Source organism: Myotis lucifugus, unplaced genomic scaffold, assembly GCF_000147115.1.
Source record: "Myotis lucifugus unplaced genomic scaffold, Myoluc2.0 scaffold_28, whole genome shotgun sequence".
NCBI lineage: Eukaryota > Metazoa > Chordata > Mammalia > Chiroptera > Vespertilionidae > Myotis > Myotis lucifugus.
Window position 1 is genome coordinate 3200151 of NW_005871076.1, and position 24614 is coordinate 3224764.

The following is a 24614-nucleotide window of genomic DNA, read 5'->3' on the forward strand; positions in this document are numbered from 1 at the left end:
GGCACTTCTATACCATCCATCCTGTCCAACCTGGCACTAAACTGCCTGCTGCCTTGGCTACTCCTCTTCTGTATGCATCTTGCTTCCCCAGTGAGGCTGTGAGCTCTTCAGACACAGCTGCTGGGTCTTCAGCATTTCCTATGGTAATCAGTAAATAAATGCTTTTAGATTTACTAAAAAATAATGAACTAACTGCCCTAGCTGGTTTGGCTCAGGGGATAAAGCGTCGGCCTGCGGACTGAAGGGTCCCAGGTTCGATTCCGGTCAAGGGCACATACCCGGGTTGCAGGCTTGATCTTCAGTAGGGGGCATGCAGGAGGCAGCCGATCAATGATTCTCATCATTGATGTTTCCATCTCTCTCTCTCTCTTCCTTCCTCTCTGAAATCAATAAAAATATATTTTTAGAAAACAAAAATAAATATTAACTAGATGCTAATTAACTACTATACAATAAAATTGGGTGCTAATTAGGTTAGCTCTGTTCTAAGCAACTTACATGGACAAATTCAGTTAATCCTCATAACATCTTTATATGGTTAAGGTGGTATTATTTACCCATTTTGCAGATGTGGGAACTGAGGCTCAGAGGAACAAATAACTTCCCCCAAGAAAACACAGCTAAGAAATGGCTGAGTTGGGATTTAAATCTAGGCAGTCGGGCTTTAGAGCCCTTAACGATGATGCTATACTGCCTCTCAAAAGACTCAAGACACTGATATACTACAACAGAATGCCAGGACATAGAAGGATAAAACCCTGTAGATTTCTTGGGGGCGGGGGGAGGCAAACAAACAGGAAAAGGAGGAAGAGAAGGAGAAGAAGGAGGAAAGGAGGAGGAAGAGGAGGAAAGCCCACCTAAATCAGCAGACTCACCCAGCTGAGCCTAGCCTAGATTGGATAAACCCCACAGAGATATAAAAAATAACGCCTATTCTTGTATGAGGTTTCTGTGGTTATTTGTCAACCAGCAAAAGCTAAAAGATACAATATCTGATTCACTAGGAATACCTACTGAGAGATCAAAGTGAACAAAAAACCTCAGCTCAAAAATGTAGGATGGGCCTATTAAAATGCAACTCATCCAAATTGGGCAACTATGGAGTAATATTAATCAGCATATTATACATAACATAAGGATGATTAGAATCACACTGTGTTTTTTTCCCCACTAGAAATTCTAGTAAAAGCAAATAAAAATGCCAAAGGCAAATTCTGAGACAGCATTTTCATTCCTGCCAACCACAGGAAACAGTCTTCGGTAAACCACCGAATGAAAGCCTGGCTTTCACACCTCTGTGCCGTAAGCAGGGAAACCGACAAGCTCGCTTTCTCCGACAGGTGGCTTCTCCCACCTGGCACACCCATTGTGGCAGAGACCACTGCTAGATAGGAAGCTGGCTCTAAAGTTTCCAATATTCAGATAAGAAGACTAAAGTAATTAAGGGTTTTTAAAACTTTGCCAGACAAGGTGGCCGCGAGTGAAATTCCAGTCTAGTAAAAGATGTCAGCATCAAATCCCAAAGCCATCTGGAGCCTTGAAAAAACTATCAGCAAGTCTACATGCCTAAAAAGCATCCCAAAAGTTTATAAATTAGACATGGGGTACAAAACACTCTTTACTAAAAAAATAGTCACTTTCTTTCAGTTTCTTATCGTTTTATTCTTATTTGCTTAAGAGAATCACTCTTTCTTAACTCTAGGTCGATAAGAATCTTATGTGGATAGAGATCCCAGGCTTGGGTCTAAGTCAGAAGCTGCATTTTGACTGAAAAATGCAAGGTCTGAAAGAGTTTTGAGTTGAGACCCTTATGATCTTCTGGTGTTTCTATGAAGCCTTCTGAACAGTGCCAGGGTGGGGTGGGGCAGCTCCATGCATGTAACTACAACCACGATGGGGTGGCCTAAACCAAAGCCAGACTTGTTCCCATACTACAACCTTTCGTGGCCACGGAGACACTGCCCAAGTACACATCCCATCACAGTGCACCCAGGGACTCTGGTTATAACAAATAGAGTGAGAAATCACATTATAAAGCATCTTTTAATGTATCAGTGGGATGAAGAGGTGCTTTGAACACAGGAGGCAAAAGAGAAAAGTCTGTACATTCTCCTATTTCCTGGGTTACTACTACCTTTGGATTATTTGAGGGAGAGAGGAAGGGGGGAGGGAGGAGGAAAGTGTAATCATTATTGATTGGCAAGATGAAAACTCCACTCTTCCCTTATTGTCACTAATTCCACCTGCAAACCAGATAGGACCACCCAGGGTGGCTAGAGGAATGCACTACCACCGTACCTGGAGTTGTACGGGAATGACCACAGGAAAAACCCAGGGAGGCCAGACTGAGAAAGCTCTGTTCTTTACCAGAAGGCCCAGCATCAGGGCTGGGCAACCTCTTCATCAACAGCTTAGATCGTTTGCCACCTAAGTAGCTGGAATAAGGGATGGGGATAAAAGTATGGAAACACCACCAATGAAGAGCATCTACTTACAGGCTCCACGAACTCAAACATCTTCCTCTCTTGGACTTCCTGCACCTTGAAGACATACTCCAGGGATACTTCATAGAAATGCTGCCGGACCAGGTCCACTTGACTGTCTGCCTACAAATAGGATGGAATTTCAGAGAAAAATCAAGTCACCTCCCAAGCAGAACATTTAACAAGCAGGCCAGAAAAATCTCTGGAGATAGTTTTTAAAAACAAATCAAACAGAAATAAGAATAATGATAATGGTTAGCTGAGCACTTAACTTTGTGCCAGGCGCTGTGCCCATACCTATATGTTACCTTATTCAAACCTCATTAATTCTATTTATTTAATACTCATGAAATTCCTGAAAAGAAGATATTATCTTTACCTCTAATTTACAAGAGGAAAATGAAGTACAGGGCAGAGCTGGGACTTCTGTCCTGGTTGATGTGCCTCCAAGGCTCTTGATTGTCTTTGAACCACTAGGCAGTACGGCCTCCCTACACTGACTTCCCTGACTATCCCACAGCCCTGATGTCCTCTCAGCCACTGAGACTGCAACTGAGAAAAGGGTCATTCTGACAATCGGCAAAGTGCCTCCTGCAGTCAGGCAGGGTGAAGGAGCCAGAAGAAAAGTCCTCTGAGAAAAACAGCAGCGCCCAGCATCAGGCAGAGAGCTGGCAGAGCAAATGCCTGGGCCGGAGCTGCAGCGCTATTCTTTTCTAGCTGGTGAGACGGGCTCAAGTCCGTGGTCCTCTCTGGGTCTCTTCCCCACACCTGGAGGGTGGAAATGAAAATATCTGCCCTTGCTCTGAGCAGAGCTGTTTCAAAGATAAAACGAGCTAAAGGATGAAAACAATTTGAAAACCAGGAAGTGTTCTGTTATTATCAGCAGGGACGTCAGAATAGATGGGTTTCCATCCCTGCTCCTACCCTAAACCAGCCACATCATCTCCAGCAGCTACGCTCCTCTCCTAACTGCTCTCCCCACTTTCATTCTCAATCTCTCCCTCCCCTTCCAATCCAGAATACCTTCCCTAAAATCTGAATCAGATGTTCTCACAGCCCCTTCAATGCCTTCCTCTAGCCTCCACCATGGTCTGCAAGACCCAGTGTGACCTGCCCACCCGTCCCACTTCACCTCCTCCCACCCCAACCCACCCTCACTGTGCTCCAGCCACTCTGGGCTCCTCGTTGCCCTCCAGCACGCCAAGTCTCCGTCTTGTCTCACAACTTTTGCACTTGGTGTCCGTTCTGCCTGAAAAGCTCTTCCCCAAGATAAATATCCCCCTTTTTTTTTTTAACTACAGTGCACAATAAGAAATACCTTTGGCATTATTACCTAATAAATATTTATAATAATAAAAGCATAATATGCTAATTAGACCTGACGTCCTTCCGGACGACCTTCCAGACGTCCTTCTAGATGACCTTCTGGACAAAGCCGGGGCTGTGAGGGAAGCCTGGGTACCAGGTGCCTGCCAGCGGCCAGAGGAAAGCCCGGGTCCGGGGTGCCAGAGGGAAGCTGGTGCCGGCAGCCAGGGGAAGGAAGGCCTACTCTTGCAAGAATTTCGTGCATCAGACCTCTAGTACATTTATAACTAAATACAAAACACTTCCATATTTTTCATTCTGTCCCAGCCTACTCTACTCTATTTCATGACCCAGTCATTCAGGTTCCACAATTATGGACCACTACCCCAACTTTTCCCTTAGATCACGCCTTCTCATCCTTCTGGTCTCCATTCAAGTGTTACCTCTTCAGAGCAGCCTTTGTTGATGACACTATTTTAGATGGATTACCTCAGGGAGCCTCCATCTTCTCTCCCACTTTATTTCCTTATTACTATGTAACATTATTATTTATTCCTCTCATTCCTTGTGTACTGACTACTGGAATAAAAGCTGTAAGAGCAAAAGACCTTGTGTCATTTTCTATTTTTCTATCCCAGTTCCCTGAGGGGTGCCTGACCCATAGTAAAACATTTAGCGGACACTTAAGGAATGAATGAATTGATCTCTATGTGGCCATCAGGACCCAGCTCTCAGAACAGACACATAACTGAATTTGATTCCAAAGGAAAAGGGAGAAAAAATCCCATATGGAATGGTATGTGTCTCCTGCCAATGTCCCCACTCATCTGGACCATAGAATTTACCACATCCTTAGCTCCCCCTGCAATGGAATTGTAAGCCAGGATTCCAACCCACCCAGCAAGCCACTCAAGACAGTTTCCCTGCCTGTTACTTGAGAAACTAAATCTACCAGTTTGTCTGAGACCCACCAAACCATTCTGTGCTTCCTGGAAAAGAGACATTCTCCTAGAACAGCGGTTCTCAACCTGTGGGCCACCAACCTGTGGGTCGCGACCCCTTTGGGGGTCGAACGACCCTTTCACAGGAGTCACCTAAGACCATCAGAAAACACATATATAATTACATATTGTTTTTGTGATTAATCACTATGCTTTAATTATGTTCAATCTGTAACAATGAAAATACATCCTGCATATCAGATATTTACATTACGATTCATAACAGTAGCAAAATTACAGCTATGAAGTAGCAATGAAAATAATTTTATGGTTGGGTGTCACCACAACATGAGGAACTGTATTAAAGGGTCGCAGCATTAGGAAGGTTGAGAACCACTGTCCTAGAAGGTAAGTTCCATGAAGGCAGGTCGCTCATTTCAGCCCCACAATTTACCCAATGCCTGAATAGACTTTTTTCACAGAAGTGTGCAATGACCATCTATTGAACAATACTGTCTTTGAAGTAGCTTCTGAACCGCTAAAGAATACACTGATTTTTTAAAAAGTCATCCACTAGATGGCAGCAGTGTCATTCCACATTGCTGCCCTATAATTTCACCCACCAGGGCTAGGGATGGGCTAGCATTTGTAAGTATTGGTTTCAGAGCCCTGCAATCAGGGAACAGTTCTGGATAATCAAAGGAAATAGATTTCATTAAATGTGTATTAGGTGCTTAATAATGATGCTAAAAATTGATTTTTATATAAATATGAAGTATCACTAAATAGCTGGAAGACCTTGAGCAAACCACTAGACTTCTACAAGGAACTCAGTTCCTTTAAAGGTAAGTTCAGGAGGCTCAACCAGATGACCACCAAGGTCCCTTCATCTGGCCAGTCCTAGTTGCTTGACACACGTTAATGACAATGGCAGGTAGGCAGCAGAGCACCATCCCTCTCTCCTAAGACAGAGAGAGACGCAGAAGAGCTTACTGGGTTAAGGGAAAGGGCTCCACAGTCAGGAGTCAGGGTTCAAATCCTCGCTGACCAGCTACGGGCAGACTAGTAAACGTCTCAGAGCCTCCGCTTTCTTATATGTAAAATAATGGGAATAAATCTGTACCACATAGGGTGGCTGTGAGGAGTTGAAAAGATTCTATGTAAAATGCTCAATACAGTACCTGACACATGAATATGCATTCAACATTTGCACTGGCCAGGTCTCACAAGAAAGACCTTTAGCCCACCCTTGCCCTCAGTGTACTCAGAACGTATGAATGGGTAACAGACAAGAACACAAAGGACTGTAACAAAGAGCATAATGAAAAAATACCCACGAAGATATATACTGGCAAAGCCTGTGCTACAGACTGAGTGCTGGTGCCCTTCCCCATCAATTCATATGTGAAACCTAATCCCAATGTGATGGCACCTGGAGGTGGGGCTTTTGGGGTGATTACATCATGCGGGTGAAGTCCTCATGAATGGGATTACTGCCCTTATTAAAGAGACCTAGAGAACCCCCTTACCCCTTCGGACCATGTGAGGACATAGCAGGAAGACAGCTGTCTGTACACCAGGAAGCAGGCCTCACCAGACACCAAATCTGCCAGCACCTTAATCTTGGACTTCCCAACCTCCCGAATGGAGAGAAATAAATTTATGTTGCTTAAAAGCCACCCAGGCTATAGTATTCTGTTATAGCAGCTCCAACAGATGAGGGCAGTCAAGTGGAACACCATCCAGCCCTGACCAGTGTGACTGAGTTGGTTGGAGCGTCATCCCATGCACCAGAAGGTTGAAGGTTCAATTCCAGGTCAGGACACATACACCTAGGTTGCAGGTTTCGATCCCCAGTCAGGGAGCATATGGGAGGCAATCGATCAATGTAGCTCTAGCCCCCAACCTCGCTCCTTCTTCCTTCTCTAAAATCAATTTTTTTAAAAAAAAAATTTAAAAAGAAATTACCACTCAATTTGGGAATAGGGGATGAAAAACAGGTCAGTCATAGGGATAATTCTCTATATTTGTGTAGCAGCTATAATTTGTCTTCTCATACATGAAGTAGGCAGGATAGGTATTTCATGAGTATTTTACAAAGGGACTACAGCTCAGAGAGATGAGTACTTGTCCCAGGACAGAACCTAAGTGGAACTATATATTTATCCTGTAGAATCACATATCCTGGGGTATCGTCTAGTGCCCATATCCCCACGTGGAGTTGTGAATAGCCTTTATATAACATGCAATGAAAATAAGTATTTCTTTAGCTTTCTCTGTCACATTTGATTTACCCAAATAGCTGTGCTATTTAAGAATCACCTCCTCATTCATTTGCTTTTACAGTTCGCACCAATTACTCAATTGCTGTTGGTTGGTTGGCCAGAACTGGTCTGCAAAGTCCACTATAAACACTAGTTGCTGGAGATGGTGCTGAGTTCTCATTGTCATTCAAACAATTGGTTTAAATACCCAAGCAAGGAGTCCTGAGAACCACACATCCCTAACCCAGGATGTCTAACAAATCCTGGTTGGGAGGGGATCAGACTCCACTGTCTCCTGAGTTGTCTTCATCTTTCAACTTTTGACCCTACCATCTTCATATGCACTTTCACTTCATAAAAGTACTGACATGCTATTAAAAAAAAAAAAGGAAATTTAAGAAAGAGGGCTAGCTTGAAAACCATAGCTGCTCTTTACGTTACTTGAGAAAGGTCAGCAAATTGTTAAGAATTAAATAAAACGACATTCGTGTAGCCAGATTTGGAGTTTCACTATGAGTGTCTCCCAGAAATGCAAACTCCCTGGCCATGTAAACCTCCATGAACAAAATAAACATGGTCACTGTGCCAGGGTCGCAATCTGGCTTTTCTTTCCAAGTGAACTACTCTTTAAAAAGACCCCATGCAAATCCAGAAAGACTAGGGGCAGGTCAGAGAATTGACTTTTTTCAAACAAGGTTACCAAACCACAAACCATACGAGTGATAATAAAGTCGTGCTTTAAAAAAAAACAAACAGATTTTTTAAATTAATATTATGGGAGAAGGACCAAAGCATTTCAGATGCTAACATTTCAAATCACTGACATAGGCAGAAAGTCAAAGGTGACGTACTAGTAATAGAATCAAGGTCAAGGGGGAGAGAAACAGGAAAAGAGACTTCAGTTTGCAAGGCAGAAGCACATTCTAGTGATTAGGGCTCCCCAACAAGGAAGAGGGTGATCTTGACCAGCAGCACGTTCCTCTGCCCCTGACAGGCTGGACAGCCACCAAAGGGGGTGGTGTGGGTGGGATGATAGAAAGGCTATCCAGGCATCGGATCAAGCTCCTGGTTTCCGAGGTCTCTTCCAAACCTAGGACTTCCTGGCAAAGAGTAACCAGTACATATCCCAGCACCATGTAAAATTAAACAGTTTATTCAGATTTAGTCCTAGTACAATTTATTCAGTCCTAGTACAATTTCTTACCTCCTGAAGCTGAGATTCTTTCTTTTTGGAAGACAAATTCAAGTGTTTTTCTAAGATTCCACAATACTTCTCTGTCTCCTTGTCATACTTCTTTTTGGCTTCCTGGTAGAAAGAGAAAAAGATTAAAATGTTGCATGAACTAAAGCAAGCTGGGTCAACCTTTCTGCTCATCTTCATGGCTTCATTATTCCCTCAGACACGGGACAACAGCAGACAATCCCACTCCTACTCTTCAGGTAATACCCATTAAATCAAGCAACCGCCTATCAACAGCCTGAGAGCTTTGAGTGTCTATCATTGAGGCACCACCACAGTGCTAGAAACAAGGTAAACACCAGTATTTCATAGAGACAAAGCCAGGACTCCACGGTCTAAGAACTTTAATTGTGAAATAGAAATTTCTAGTTTCTAACTCACAAGGAGGTTCAAAGCCAGATGAAGGAGGGAAGTTACCTATGAAGATAATCTCAAAGTAGAAGATCTACTTACAGCTTAAATGGGACAAGTCTAGACTGACAGAGATCCAGCTTTAATAGTGTTCAAAAAGTACTTATTGTAGAGAACCAAATATCCCTTGATGCAATAATATCACAATCAGGTCTGTATGCTGAAGAATAACTCAAAACCAAGAAGGCATTATCTCCACAAATGTGTCCATTGCAGCATCATTAATCACAGGAGAGAGAGAGAGAGAGAGAGAGAGAGAGAGAGAGAGAGAGAGAGAGAGAAACAGTGGCAGTAACATTACTGCCCAAGGTTAGGATTTGGGATAATTAAAGTATAGAACATCCTACATATACAACTGGGAAGGCAAGGCAGTAATATGGAAAATTTCTCACCACAGAATGAAAAGCAATAATAGCATGATATAAACTTGGTACGTCCTATATTGAGTGTATATACCTAGAGACAAAGATTAGATGGGAAGATTCCAAAATGGAAATACTTGAGGTAAGGCAATGGAATAATGCATGCTTTTGCCCCTCCATTTAGGATATTTTTATTGTCCTATATTAATTGCGTTTAAAATGAAAAATAATGTAAATATCATAATACACATAATAATCCCTGCAATCCCACCACATGCTTGAGTCAGTGAGGTTCTATATTTATCTCCCATTTACAGATGAGAAAAACTTAGACCCAGGGACATTAACTTGTAAAAACCTACAGAGAGTGACAGAGCTGGGATTCGAGCCCAGGACAAGCTGCCTCCAAAGCCCACGTCTCAACCACACTTGAGACACACTGTCACAGGCGCCTCTTCCTTCTATATCCCAATGGGGATGGGTGGGAGAAGGTTGGCACCGGCCTGCTAACCAGGATCAAATTTACTAACTCCGTGCATCATTCTTGCTTTTAAAGTATGTGGAGCCCACAGAGGATTTTTCTGCAACTCCAAGGCCTCTAACAGATGAAAATTTTTCGCAGCCAGATAAGAAAACTCAGAGACATCTCTATTCATTTAATAAAAATATAACACGAAACCACTCTGTGTTGGGCTCTTTTAGGCACTGAAATACAAGACAGCAGCAGTCCCTACCCTCATGGTGAGGATGGTCCAGGAGAAGAAACACAGCTACTGAACAAGTAAACAGCATAATTATAGACTGCCAGTGCTAGGAAGGAAATAAACAGGATTCAGGCACAGAGATTCTGCAGGTAGGGTGCTCAGAAGAGGCCCCACTGGGGAGGGGAGGTGGCAGCTGAGACCTGCTGATACGGTGAGGGGCCAAGTGGAGGCTTCTAGAGCAGGAGAGCAGTAAGTGTTCAGGACAGAACACAGCCAAAGTGGCACAAAAGTCACCAAGAAGCCGTCACCTAAAGCCCCGACAAGCTCCTGTGATGTCAGACACCATTTATCTGGTGAAGAGCAAACCTCTAGGCCTCACAAATTGAGCAGAATGATCATCTATTCAATTTTAGCTGATGCGCACCCATTTCTACAAATCTGAATTTTGCTTAAAAGGCTATTTACATACAAGAAAAATGAAACATGCAGAAGCAAATGAAGAAAAGCCCAAGGAGACATTACTCCTTCAAATTTGAGAGGTACAGGCAAGACACTTGACTCAAGCAACCTTCTCCTTCATAGAAACCAGTGACTCTGAGCTGCGGCTCCATGTCCCAGTTAATGCTCACTTAGCCACTCCACCAGCCCTGCCAGACAGCCCAGACAGGAGAACCCTGTGCCAGGATAGTGCAGCTAACCAGAGGTGAGAAAAGGCTGGGAACATGAGTCACTGGAATCCCATGACTTTCTGGCAACTTGAGCCTCCACATTCCATGTTCAAGAGGACAGCCAAAGCGAAAGAGAAAGAGACGCAGTGCTGTCCAAGCCACAACAAGACCTCTGGGGGAATTAACACTAAGATTTACGTAATGCTCTTAAGATGGGAGAGTGGTATTACTCAGTTACTCGGGGACAGGGCGGTATTCATCTTCCAGGGCCTCCACGGTGGTGGCTAAGGGGATGAAGGACAGAGTAGGATCCTACAGTCCCAGCTCTGTATGGATTTACTCTAAACAAACCACTGCCCCTCTGCAGGACGTGGTATACTAGATGTTATCTGTACACTGAGGGTGACTGCATGAGCTAATTCCTCAGGTTCCTCGTTCAGCTCAAAGACTGACTAATAAAATAAGGATAAGGACACCCACCTCCTCATAGGATTGTTAGGACTAAATGAGATAAACCATGTGCAATGCTTAGCAGAGTACCAGGCACATGCAAAGTGTGTAGTAAATCTCAGTGATGCTGACCAAGATGGTGGTAGCTGTGGTGGCGATGGCAATGATGAGGTCCCACATCTAAACCTACCTCCTTCTTATGGGGAACACCACCTGCTTTCCATGGCCCGTGGCCCAGGATGGTAACCCTTCATAGCACACTTGGAGGTTGCATTTTACTTATATCTCTGTGCCTGATGTCTTTCTCCCCAGGCACACCATGAGCACAGAACCACACCTGTGCTTATTCTCTACCAGACGCCAGTGTATAGCGCAGGGCCAGGCACACAGCAGGCTCTCGCTCATTTTGTTAATGAATCAACTATGTGTATGGAATATAATAACTAACATCAATAACTATATGACAGACACTGTTCTAAGCACTTTATATGAGTTCCCACATTTCTCCCTTGTAATAACTGTGAAGTAAGTACTATTGCAGTGATGGCCAACCGGTGACACGCAAACTCATTTTTTTGGTTGATTTTTCTTCGTTAAATGGCATTTAAATATATAATATAAATATCAAAAATATAAACCTTTGTTTTACTATGGTTGCAAATATCAAAACATTTCTATATGTGACACGGCACCAGAGTTAAGTTAGGGGTTTTCAAAATGCTGACACGCCGAGCTCAAAAGGTTCGCCATCACTGTACTACTGTGATCCCTGCTTTATAGCTCAGGACATGGGCATGGAGCAGTAACCTCCTCAAGTTTACATCCAAATGGCAGAATGAGAGTTGGACTCAAGCAACCTAGCTCGAGTGTCCACACCTAACCACTGCTCACCAATGTCTATTCTACTTTCACTGGAGAGCACAGCTAGGGCTGCAGGAAAAATAAGCTCCCCCAAACTCAGAACTCTAAACGTCGTAGGGCCATGGTCACACCGAGCTGCAGGGTGGCACCTACCCGAGAAGCCACACTGACACAAGAAAGCCCAGGAGCCCACCTCCCTAGCAGCCTTCACACCCCACACTCTAACTGCAGTGTCTTGCAAGTAGCAACAGCTTGTTACAGCAACAGAAGCAGCACCAGAGGGGACAAGAGGAGGAAGGGTAATTTTAACATCACACAGGCAGAGTTCAGAAACTTGAACTTAGCCACTAAACAGCCTTCGCTGGATCTTAACTGTTCTTAAACCTTCTCTCTAGATCACCTAGTACAGGGTTTGTTGTTTCTTCACTACCTCTGAAATGTATGGAGGGGTAGAGAGGAACAGGTATACTGAAAGAAAGAAATGACAAAGGAGGAGCGATAAGCAATCATCCCCAACATCACCACATTATTCTTCATCAGGAATGAGAGAATGGAATGTGTATGCGCAGAAACGTGTTTTGGTGAGCAACCATTTTTCTTAAAATTTTTAATTCTCGTATTTCTCACCATTATAGCCCCTGCCCCCACCACCCAACCTGGAAAAGTACCTGCTCCTGTCATTCTGATCAATGCTATTAACCCAAAGGGAGCCCCACACAGGCTTCCGCTCCTCCCCCGTGCTAACTGATAAACCTTCAAACCAGCGCCGACAGGAGAGGCCAGAATGAGAGGCGTCTGTGCTCAGAGCAAGAAGTGACTATTGGAAAGATGACTCAGTGCACAGGTCCGCTCTGCCTCCGCCGCAAAGCTCTTCAGAGCCTCCGGAGCCGCTGCCACGTGTCTTCAGGAGTGGGAGGCACAGGCCTCAAAGCCACTAAAGAGAAGTTGCTCACTGGGCCTGCGTCAGCGAGGACAGGGGAGGAACACTCCCCAGGAACACTGGGTTTGCTCAAAGTCTTGGACAAAATCCTAATGAAACAGACATCCCTTTAAATTAGGCATTCCTTAATCTCTGATACAAAAACCAATAATCTCCAATTTCTTCATAAATGTAAACTGTAAAACTGGTAGAAAAGTGCTGTAGAATTAGGAGAAAAATATTTGCCGTGGTTCCTCCTTCAAAGAATGACTGAACTGAGCATTATCTCAGGCCTTGATATATTCATTTTTAGAAAGCAGATGCACTTGGGGGTTGGGGGAAAGGGGAGAAGACCCCACTTCTTACATTTCAGCTATCCATTTCCCACCTACAGGCACCTCTCAAGACCATTTCACAACTGAGTCAAATCCATAAAACAGGCCAGAGTGTGACGCTGCCCAAAACACCCTGCAGGTGGCGCAAGGGACTGCGGCTAAAGGACACAGTTTGGAAAAGCAAGAAGAAAATCTGGAAAATCCTCCTACTTTCATTGATTCCAATGAAAACATCTTCCCTGCAGGTGGTCTCTAACACTCTACTGAAGGTCAAACTAGCTAGGGCTTCTAGTGATTTCTCACAGTGCGAGAAACCCGGGAGACTCCACCTCTTAAACATGAACAAGACTCCCTTTGCGGTCTTTCAGTAACACAATAGAATCAGCCAAGTTTGGGCTACAGTCCCACCAAGCCAGTGACAACAAATGGTGACCTCTGGGCTGTAGCAGTCCCACTTTTTGACATGCACAATGTGTAATATATATTTTTAATTATTTGCCAACATTTTTTTGGGAAACCAGGCTATTTCATATAAAACTCTGACTTTTCAGTTTCTCTTAAAAAATGTAAAGGTCTAGCGAGAAAACTCACTTGCACACACAGCCAAAGTGAGCTAAGAACAGCGTGCCACAACCACAGGGCCCAATCTGTCACCCGTGTTCTAGGTTCCGAGTCCTGGACCTCACAATAAATATAATCAATCCTATGTTGTCCAAGCACATAGGTATCTAGCTACTAACACAGAGGAGGCATGGTTTCTACCTTTTGGACAATTTATGAACTAGATAACAAAATACTAGAATGACTGCTCTGGGGATGAGCACACAGACTGTCTTCAGACACTTGTGAAGAACTAGGTTCCAGGCTTATCCGCCCAAGATTTTCTGAAGAAGGTGTGTTTTTCCAGACCTCCCGCCCTAAAATCCAAGAAGAATTGGAAATTTCTCACCTTGGCAGCCCCAATCTGCTCCTTCCGAAACTTCTCCAAGGGCGTGATGAGCACGTCACTGGCATTCTCAATCTGGTGGGGTGGGGGGAGACGCAAGAGCAGTATCAGTAAAGAATCAGAGCAGTTCTGGCACAAAATGCCTCCCATGTCTCCACCTAAAATGTGAGTAAGCAACACCATGCATGTGGAAACTGTTCACAATACTTGAAACTGACAGCATGTCAAGTCAAAGTCTAGTCATCAGTTCAAAGCATGGTATTATTCCCAGGCAGGATTAAAATTGATTGTTTAGAAAGAAAAATTAGGACCTCTAAAAATGTAAGCAACCAATTGAAGGTGGAGGGAAACTAGTGACAAGGTAGGATCTAAATTTCAAGCTTCCAGTGACATCTTGGAAATGCTTATTCACCCAAATTATATTTAAGCAGATATATTTAAAGCAGATCAACACTGAGTCTGGATTATAAACAAATAGAGCACCTGATATCTGGCGGAATGAAACCATGCCATCTGGACTTGGTGTAGACCTATACCACTGATAGACTATGATCAGGATGCTTGTAGTTAACAAGCATGACCATGGACAAAACATTTAACCTGGCTGCCTCTCGATTTCATCTCACAGCCTCACCTCCTCAGGTCCTGCACTCCAACTATACCATCACCAGAAGGTACCTCAAATAGCAAACCTGTCCCACTTCTAGGTCTTTGCATTTTGCTGTTAACTCACATGCTCTGTCCCCAAATCCCCGTGAGGACGACTCATTACATAGTTCAATTCAAGTTTCAGCCCCAAGGTCACCTCTTTAGGGAGGCTTTCCATGACCACCAACAGAATCCAAAGAAACTTCCCAACAACCCACCAAGGGTTTTCTTCAGAAGACAAAAGCCAGCTAAAGTTTTCTGTTCACCACTACACAACACATACACACACACACACACACACACACACAAGAACGCACGCATGCATATATGCACACACCCTCATGTAAATGCTCACTTATCCACCACCATCCCCAAAACACAGAAGAATCCTAAAACAAAGGAACACTCAAATATGTTTCAATGACTCCATGAATGAATGAATGATTTCTTGATTGGCTGCCAACTACATGACCATGGACAAAACATTTAACCTCTCTGGGCTCCAATTTCCTCGCCTACAAATAATTGGGCTTGATTGTTCCAGCTCTAAGATTCCATGGTCTTTTGTAAATCAGTACAATATTTCATAATCTTTCCTCTTAAGTCATTCGCTGCTTATTCGTTGCTCAACTAATTATTTCAAGAATCTCATTTGAACAAAGCTTTATTTTTTCTAAATCACATGCATATCCATTGCAATGCGACCAACAGAGGACATGCCAGAAGCACACATGGACACAGAGAGACCTAACTGGACAAAGGAGGGGTAGAAGGTGGCAGATCTCCAAATTCGTTGCCATTTGCCTTTTTCTCAATGTTGAGGCCACTTATTTTAGTAGAGAGCAATGGTGGAATTGTGCAGTGTCATTTAACTTGTTTGATTTTTGTTATTTGATGTGACTCAGTTGGCTCACCTGTTTAAGTCTTTTCCACAAATCAAGTGTCAGTCCCCAAAGCCCACAACAGTGTCTGAGCCCCTAAGTCAGTGGTTCTCAGCTTCAGTCGCATGTTAGGCTCACCTGGGGAGCTCTTAACTATTTCTATGTCCAGGCCACACTCCAAACCAATTAAATCAGAACTCTATACTTCATCCCAGGCATCAGTATGTTTTAAACTCAAGTTGTTCCAAAGGGCATCCATGATTGACAATCCAGCCCTAAGTAAATGCTAAATATAGAAAAGCAGTAGCCGCTCACCTGGGACTCAGGATGCCCAAGTCCTTGCCCCGGTCCTTCCACTGCTTGCCATCAGCCTTTGTAAGACCTCAACTTTCTAATCTGTCAAATGAGGGACTGCAGAGGTGAGGAATAAGGTTCTCCTGGGTCTATGATTCTATGATTGTGTAATTTCCACTCAGTTCCACACACTGTACAAATATCAGGGACACAGTAGCCCTTCAAGGACTCCTATTTACGATGGGACACGTGCAGCGATCATCAGGAAATTGTGCTGAATGCAGAATTAGAGGCATGAAGTAGATATTAAGAGAATACAAAGGATGGCCGAATATCTCAGGGCATTAGGGAAGGCTTTCCAAAGAAGGTGCAGCTTTGCTAAGCTGAGCTGAATTGGTGATGAAGCTGTCACAGGGCGAGGAGGTAGGGAAGGGGCATGCGATGACCAGAGACTCAGATGCAGACAGTAGAAACTCGACTCACTGACATTAATAATAAAATTGCAGAGGCAAGCTGAAAAGTACAATAATCCAGTCATTGTTCCCTTGCTGCAGGCCATAGCAATCTGCGGGGTATTATCGTGATTTGCTCACCACACCACCCACCCCCAAATACTGGCTCGGCCAAGAATCAGACTCCAAAGAATCATTTCCCTTTCTCAGGCACTAGCACGTGCACAAACACAGCTTTCCCGGCCTCCACCCACCAGCAACCCTGCTGCTGCTGCCACCCCCACCTGATTCTGGCTCAGGCGCCCAGCAATGAGCACTCAAGGAAAACAGTGTCTCTCTGCAGGGCAGAAGGTGAGAGAGGCTTCTGCTCTGTTTGGCATAACACATTCTTTGGTATAACACATGCTTGGGTTTGAATCTGGACCATGCCACTGTGTGACCTTGGGCATGTTGCATAACCTCTTTAAACCTCAACACCTTCATCTGGACAATAAGGATGATACAGGCACCACCTCACAGAGTCATCATGAGGGTTGAAATGGAAAACATGTGGCTACATAATGTCTTGGTGGGTGCGAAGGACTAACTTGCATCTCCTGCCCCACCCTCACCCCAATTCATGTATTGAAGCTCTTACTGGCAAATTAATTAAACAAGGGGCCATTGGACCAACGTGGCTCTAATGCCTTAGTAGCCTACAACAGCAACCCAAGACCTAAGCCTGTGAATACCTCAAGGTTAAGAAATCAAAACCTAATAATAAGTAATCGCAAACAAAGAGGCTTTCCCAAATAAGGCAACCATTTAAGCGATAGCCAATTAAATAATTTATTTGCTTTGCTTCCGCATTTCTTTATTATTCTTTCCCCAGGCTCCTGTAGCTAGAGCAAGCACTCCCACTACTTCCAGGCTGGTGCTACCCAATTTGAATTGATTTTTGCTCATATAAGCTCTTACAAATTTAATATGCTTTAGTTTATCTTTTAATACCCACAATGTGATAGCACTTGAATATGGGATCTCTTGGAAGCTAACTAGGTCTTGAGGGTGGAGTCCCCCTGATGGGATTAGTGCCCTTGTAAGAAGAGACCTGAGAGCATCCCCACCCTTTCTCTGCCCTGTGAGGAAACAGTAGGAAGGCTGCCATCTGCAAGCCAGAAAGAGAGCCCTCACCCAGAACCACAGCAGTCAGCCCCTTGATCTTGGATTTCCCATTCTCCAGAACTGTGAGAAATAAATCTTTGTTGTTTAAGCAACCCAGTCTATGGTATTTTGGCAGCCCAAGCTGACCAAGATAGGAAATTTAGTGTCAAACCATTTCAGTTGTTAGCATGGGAAGAGAAAAAAATGTTCATTAATGCACTCTTCCCCCAGCCTCTGGAGCCTCCTGAGGACAAATCAACATGCAGCCAGCAAGGGTTTCAAACCAGGCCTCAGACCTGATATCTTAGGGATATGGTATCCTATGGATATGGAATCCCTCACCTGTTAATGCTGAACCACATCAGAATAAATTCTTATGCAAAAGAGATCTCTTAAGAACCTGAAGGTCAGCCTTTGGTCCTTGAACTTCACAGTGCCTCTCTTTGAAGAACTTTTTAGAGCTACCATCACTTCTAAGTTCCCGTTTACTGGGTGCCTTCTACACGACAGGCACTGTTAGGAGCTTCAGAATTAGAAGTGAAGGAGTGACCCTGCCCTCCAAGACCTCTTGGATAAATTTAATAAGGGGGTACGGGGAGTTGCAGAGTGGGGCACCTTCATTCCCATTCTGCCAATAGAAAAATCTAAGTCCCCAAAGAGTTAAATCATTGTAAAGATACACCCAGAAGTCATATACCTCATATATACACAATACAGTGAATTTTTAGAAGGGCAAGGAAGTCATTCTCAAGTTATCCAAGTACATATATCCTATGTTTTAGAGAAGGCTTCAAACCCTGCAAAGACGAGAAGATAAGGCTTGCCCAAGATCTCAAAGCACGCAAGGAGAAGAGCCTGAACCCAAGCCCAGTTCTTCTGATAACAAATCCTGTGCTCCCTACATGTGACCACACTATCTGGGACCAAGAGTAGCCCAGCAGTACTCACCATCCGTATCCGTTCATCTTCAAGATTCCTGAGAACACTGGCAAACTCCTGCAAAGACCTTGCTGGAAAAGAGAAAGGGGCCATGAGATGGAAGTTGACTAACGGACCTTCGGGAGCCTTTCCAGATACAGCTATCATGTTATGGACTGAACTCCCTTGGCACAAGCAGGAGCCTAAAGTCAATTGTTTCCCAAGGCTCCCCTTATCTTTTCATCATTAACCATCAAGGATGACCCAGAAATGCATGTTAATTCCACCTGGCACTTCAGCTAGGGAAGGATTTCCTTCAAGGAAAAGACTGGCCAGTTCCTGAGAGTACCCAGAACTGATGAGATGCTGGCTGGCTCCCAGACCCCGGGCTAGAAGGGGCAGAGTTCCGCTTAAGAGTTGAAGGATTTCCTGCCCAGGATTCGACCTCCTCAACCTTTGTTGTGGGCCTGCGTCAGAACACAACCTTTTCTTTGGCACTAGAACTAAACAAACAGTGCTGCTGGCACTGGAAGCCACATCCCTGGCTTCTCCATGGGTTCCTCCTGCATCCCCAAGCCACTTATAAATGCAATACACAGCTTGCAGCATGCTGGTCAGAGGGGAAGAATCTCTTGTGCTACAATTATTCCCAAAGGCAACAGGCATTAAGTGCAATAGCCCTGAGGATATGTGGAACATCTGTATAATGTTGGGGAAGGCATCCATGTATTCAGGATTTACAACAATGATGGATTTTCACTGCTCTCAGATGTCTCCCAACTGCCTGTGCTCATCCCCAGATCCTGGTGCACTGCAAGGCAACAGGAACTCAGTAAGTATTTGATGGCTGAATTAATTCAATATAACATTCTCAATTCTTGCTCACTTCATGGGGTCAACCAACATGCCCAATGTAAGAAGAATAAAGAGCAACGACTAGGCCCTGGCAAAGAAAGGTGTCCTGGCATTGCAAATCCTCAGTGCCCAGCGTTGCCTACAAAAGGCAGACAGGTGATGGTGAAGAGTGAAGCAGCACAGTGAGGTGATAAATGGTAATCCCACCATCAGCCTCTTGTTAGAGAAACAAAAGGGAGAGGTGGGGAGCATTGTGATCTACACACTGAGTGCCTCTCCCCATTTGAAAACAGCAGCTACATAGCTCCAGCCGACTGCAGCCAGGCAGAATGTGGGGCCAGATGATCCGATTCTCCAATGTTCAAAGAAGCTGGAGAACGGAAACTTCAGGATAAATTCAATCTATATGGCAATTCAATTAAATAAGTGAGTGCCAAAGAAAACATGGCTGCATTCTGATCTCAACCCATGAGCTGGCATTTGAAACCTCTGATCTAATTCTTCCCTCATCCACCTGCGTTCTGCTTTTGCTCAAAGTTCTTAGCACTGTGGCTGTGGGGAAGAACGGCACAAGAGCAGCCAGAAGCAGAACACTAAAGGGAGGGGAGAGGAGAGCCCCACTACAAACCGTCAAGCTTTCTCATGCAGGCGGAGGGTGAGAGAGGCAACCCCAGAGCTCCGAGAAGCCCAGAATAGCCCCAATTCCTGATATTCGCTCAACTCTACCCTCTCCGCTGTAATTGTAAATTTATGACACTTAGATTCTTCTTATCTCCAGAAAAAGGCTCAGCAAGGACAATGGAAGTTGTGATAAACAGCACAGTTATGACTTACCTATACACATTTCATCATCTGTTTCTGCATCTCCTATGCACTGAAATTTAAATTCATTTAAGGAATCTGCAAATTTCCTCTTCGCTGAAGACAAATCTAGTAAGAAAAAAAGAAATGTGAATTACTGAAATGAACTGGTTTTCTTATTTGCTGCACTTTTTAGTCCTTCCAGTACTATAGCAACTAGCAGATTTCTTCCTGAGTCCGTTTCAAAGCACAAAAGAACATAAATTCAAAATAGTAAACATTTGTTTATAACATAACATGCTGATTTGCTTTAGAAGTTAGTATGTTAGTTGCATTTGCTTTAACAATCTTGGCCCTATTTCTAATTCCTCCAGCTATACAGCAAGTCCTCCTTCTCCATTTGACACAGGGGGGGATCCACTTGCCTAGGAGGTCGGGGAGGAGGTGTGGCTTTAGCATCTACAGCCCTGCAGGTCGGCTCAGTGACTCACCCTCCACGTGGTCAGTGAAGCTGCCCCCATGCCAGATGCAACAACACCCTCCCCTAGTCCAGTGGTCAGCAAACTGCGGCTCGCGAGCCACATGTGGCTCTTTGGCCCCTTGAGTGTGGCTCTTCCACAAAATACCACGTGCGGGCGCGTATGTACAGTGCAATTGAAACTTCATGGCCCATGCGCAGAAGTCGGTATTTTGTGGAAGAGCCACACACAAGGGGACAAAGAGCCACATGTGGCTCGAGAGCTGCAGTTTGCCAACCACTGCACTAGTCCAACTCATACCACAAACAGCTGGGAGAAAGTGCTGGGAGCTGCCCTGTCCCCATGGCACAGGAGGACCTGGACTTCCTCTTCCAACTCCAGTACAGGTGAGGCCTGAGTTCTCAGAGCCCGCTCGAGCAGAGAGGCCGGCCAGCCTGACAAATGTCTGCCCGAACCATTTCCCTGGGTCACCACGCCCCCGTACTGCCATGAGAACAAAGCCCTGGCAATGTTTGGGGTTGGAGTAACCCCATACATGGTATAACCCCACACGTGGTATCTATAAAGAAAGCTCTCAGAGGCCCTTGTCAAACGTAAACAATAAGCTTTCATTTAAGTCAGTAATAAAAGCCAATGATCCTTCTATGAACCCTCAACTTCTGCTAATGGCATAAAACCACCAAGGTACTTTTCAGTGGCCTGACAGCCACGGCTGCTCAATACAAATGTGCTTAACTTAATTCCACGTGCAGCCTTCCTGCAGATTAGGCTAATCACTCAAATTACCCTGGTCCATGTTCCCCTCATTGAAGGGGAAATGGCATTATGTTCAAATTCCCAGAGGAGGGAAATATGAGGCATAACTGGCAACAAGGCCTGGCTTTAATAAGATATGGGGGTTGGGGGTGGGGAATTCTGGCTTCACATATCAACAAAACCTACTGAAACAAAAGCACCCATGTTCCTCAGCACTTCTCTTTTTTAGTTCCCAGATTTGGCCCTTGAGGTTGGTGGTTAGGTTTTTCCCATCTTTTGATTTTGCTTGTTTCCTCTCCAACGTACATGGCAGTGCTCTGATTGTGCTGTTTAATATGGGGGGTAAAGGGGGGGGCTGTATACAAATCCAACCCCCAATGTTCAGTTCGTCAATCTGAGTGTTCACTCCAAACAATGGCTGCCAGTGGGAGAGCCAGGCTGGACCATCCCACTCTGGGTGTGGGGCTCGGGGCACCACACTGGATACGAGAGGCTCCTGCTCCGAGCCAGCCCTCAGTGGCTCAGATGGCACAGGTCCCGAGCTCGCTGTGGCTCGTGCAAGGACCTCTGCTCTACACCAGCGAGGAAGGCACTCGGAGTGGAGAGGGAGAACAGGGAGACAACAGCCAACAGTCTCCCATCTCTCCTTGGTTCAGTCACTTTAATGGAATGGTCCTTTGGCAAAAAGTCTCAAGATGCTGGCAGGAGAGTCAGGCATCTCTTAAAACTGGCCAACCCAGGCTGAGGAGATCCCAGAGAACATAAATCACTCCCTGGCAAGAAAGACACAGATGCAGCTGAGAGTCAGAACCCTGTGCGAAGGAAGGCAGGCAGGATGAGAAAAGGGAATTACAACCTTTCAGAGTGGAAGACAAAGCCCTCCAAGAGGCCCAAGGTGGAATGTGGGCACGGCTGTGCTCCGTGTCATTTTAGTAAAAATGTCCTCCCGATCAGAACGCACAGTAAAAATCTTCCTGTGCCTCCCCCGAGTAGGGCAAGAAAGACTCAAGCTGGACCATCTTCTCAACAAAGTGAAAATAAAGCGAAATGCAAGCCACGCTGGGGAAAGCTCCCAGCACACACCTGAAAAGCGGGGCTGCCAGGGGCAGCTGCCAATGAGGATCAAGGAGCGGCTCGTTCTGCACAGCCGGGCCTTTGTGGGGCCTTTCACAGGAGGACCAGGAGCAGGGCCTGTTAGCTTATGACCAGAAGGTAACCTGATTTCATTGTCCCGGGCACACAGCACGCCCCGCCACAGCACAAACCTGAGAACAACGTGGGCCCCACAAAGCTGATAAAGAGGCCGGTCCCCCTGATGGAAGATTAGGTAATGAGTACTGGTATGGAGTCAATACTGGGCTGTAGGCCAGTGAGGACAGCTGGGTAGAATGAAAATCCCAATTATTGGAAACCGAAAGGGAACTCACCATGGACTTGAATGACTCACGCCTCAGAGAGGAATCTTTTTTAAAGGTGCAGTGGGCACCTGTTGTTTTGCTTGTTTGGCATCTGCTCCCCTGTCTCTGGGACAGCATCTCAAGCTTGCTTTGGAGGACCTCCCTTCTCTGCTTGCACATCACGGGGTTCTGATTATATGCCGAACAATCCCTTCCCCGACCCCTAGCCCTCACCCCAACCTCCACTGGCTCCTGGGTTCGGGTTTCAGCTACATCATTTACCAGATATGTAACTAACCCAGGATTACTCCTAAAGTCTCAATCATTTCATCTGACAGTTGTCAGCCCTACCTTACCCACCAGCTGTCAGGAGATCCAGTGAGACACATTGTACAAGCACTCTGTTCTGTAAGCTTGAGTTCTAGGCAAGGCTGGGCTTTTCTCCCTGATATATGAATCCTCCAATAACAGGGACCAGGGAAGGTAATCATCACTAGCTGTAATTATACACCAAAGTTCTCTCTCTCTCTCCCCCCCCCCTTACTTTTTCTCTCTCTAAAATCATTTTTAAAAATTTAAGTTTTTTTAAGAATTTAAAAGATAAACCCCTTCTCTGTTACTTGGGACAATGAAGAGGACATTAAAAAGGCAGTGCTTCTTGTCTACTTCAACCCAAAAGGCTTGGTTGCATCCTATGGAGTGATCACCTTGGATATGCAGCTGCACAGAGACCTATTTCTAGAGCCTTCCCTCTGATGCACTCAGGAATCCAACATGCACATTCCAGTAAGAGGAGGGGAGAAGGGGAGGCTGGCGTTGGTGCTGGGTGCAGGCCAAGTTTCGTGGCACCCTGCTCATATAACCCCACTGTTTCGTGTTCAGGCAGTGCAGGACACAGCTAAGAGCCAAGCAGAGCAATAATATTTACTGTTGCTAGAAGGCAGAATGCTGGCCAGAGTGGAGAGAAGACATGTCTGGCAGCCTCTGGGGAGGACAAGTATCTGCTTTACAGAGTAAGTAGTCTCTGCCTCTGAGTGAGGAGACCAGGTGGGTAAGGATATGGAAGCAGCTAGAAGCCTGGCCTTGAGAGGCTGCTCCCAAAGCTGTCTGCTCCCCAGGGGACCAGAGGAGAGCGCCCTTCCCTTCCTGGAGGTGCCATCCATGCCCTACCACAGCAGACACTGATCTGCACAGAGCTTAAGAGAATTTAAGCCAAGAATAATCTTTTTGTTTTTAACAGAAAGACAAGGTTTATCACAATTTTTAAAAAGTTAGAATCTACCTTAATTTATACAAGTTGTACTACTGAACTACAAGTCAAGCCACTTCCTTCTTGTCCTTAATTTACACAAGTTTTACCAATAATACAAGTTGAGCCATTTCCTGTTTTTGCACAACTTAACATACACACAAACATACATGCAAATGGACACCCACATAATGACCGACTCAAGGTAACCTTACAACTATATTTATTTTCATTGTATCTAATACCTTTCCCTGACCTCCAAAGTTACCAAAATTGTCTACAACTACCCTTAAAAATATTTGCTACTCGGTCACATCTTCCTGGTCTTAGAAACTAATTAGTTAATAAAGACCAACTGCCAAGGTAAGTACTTGCAACAAGGATGGCATCTCAGCTGCTTACAGCACAAGGATCCTCAAGTCCCCAGGCTCACCTCTCCCTTCTCTGAAGGCCAATTACACGTACCAGAGCCTCTGTGCCTCATCATCTTGCATGAAAAATGATTCTGGAACTACCCATGAGGAGTCTCGTGGCATAATGTGTGAGTGCCTAGGACAGGGCTGGACAAAGTGGCCCTCAAAACCTGGTACACTGATCTGACCAGGCGTAGCAATACAGGCTGGCTTACAAGTGGAGGGTCTGAGATTCCCCAGAGGAAAGGGGATTCCCATGGTGGGAGCTAAGAGGTGGACACTAGCCGCCAAGAGACTACAGCTTTACCCCACAACCCCATTCCCAGGTAAAACTCAACATGCTAAAAAACAAATTATATCTCTTCCCCTACCCTCTCCCAAGGAGCCAACTCAGGACCTCTTCCTGTGCCCCCAGTCCTGCCACACAGTCAGAGTCAGA

General features: G+C 45.0%; 1 protein-coding gene across 1 annotated transcript in view; it reads right to left on the bottom strand.

Moving 5' to 3' along the window:
• ARHGAP26 (Rho GTPase activating protein 26) overlaps positions 1-24614 on the bottom strand; it is a 406595-nt gene that overhangs the window by 286938 nt on the left and 95043 nt on the right. The window contains 5 exon segments of the mRNA XM_006086413.2: positions 2496-2606; positions 8198-8299; positions 13893-13964; positions 18256-18317; positions 19915-20010. Of these exon segments, the coding sequence (XP_006086475.1) occupies positions 2496-2606; positions 8198-8299; positions 13893-13964; positions 18256-18317; positions 19915-20010 (443 nt within the window).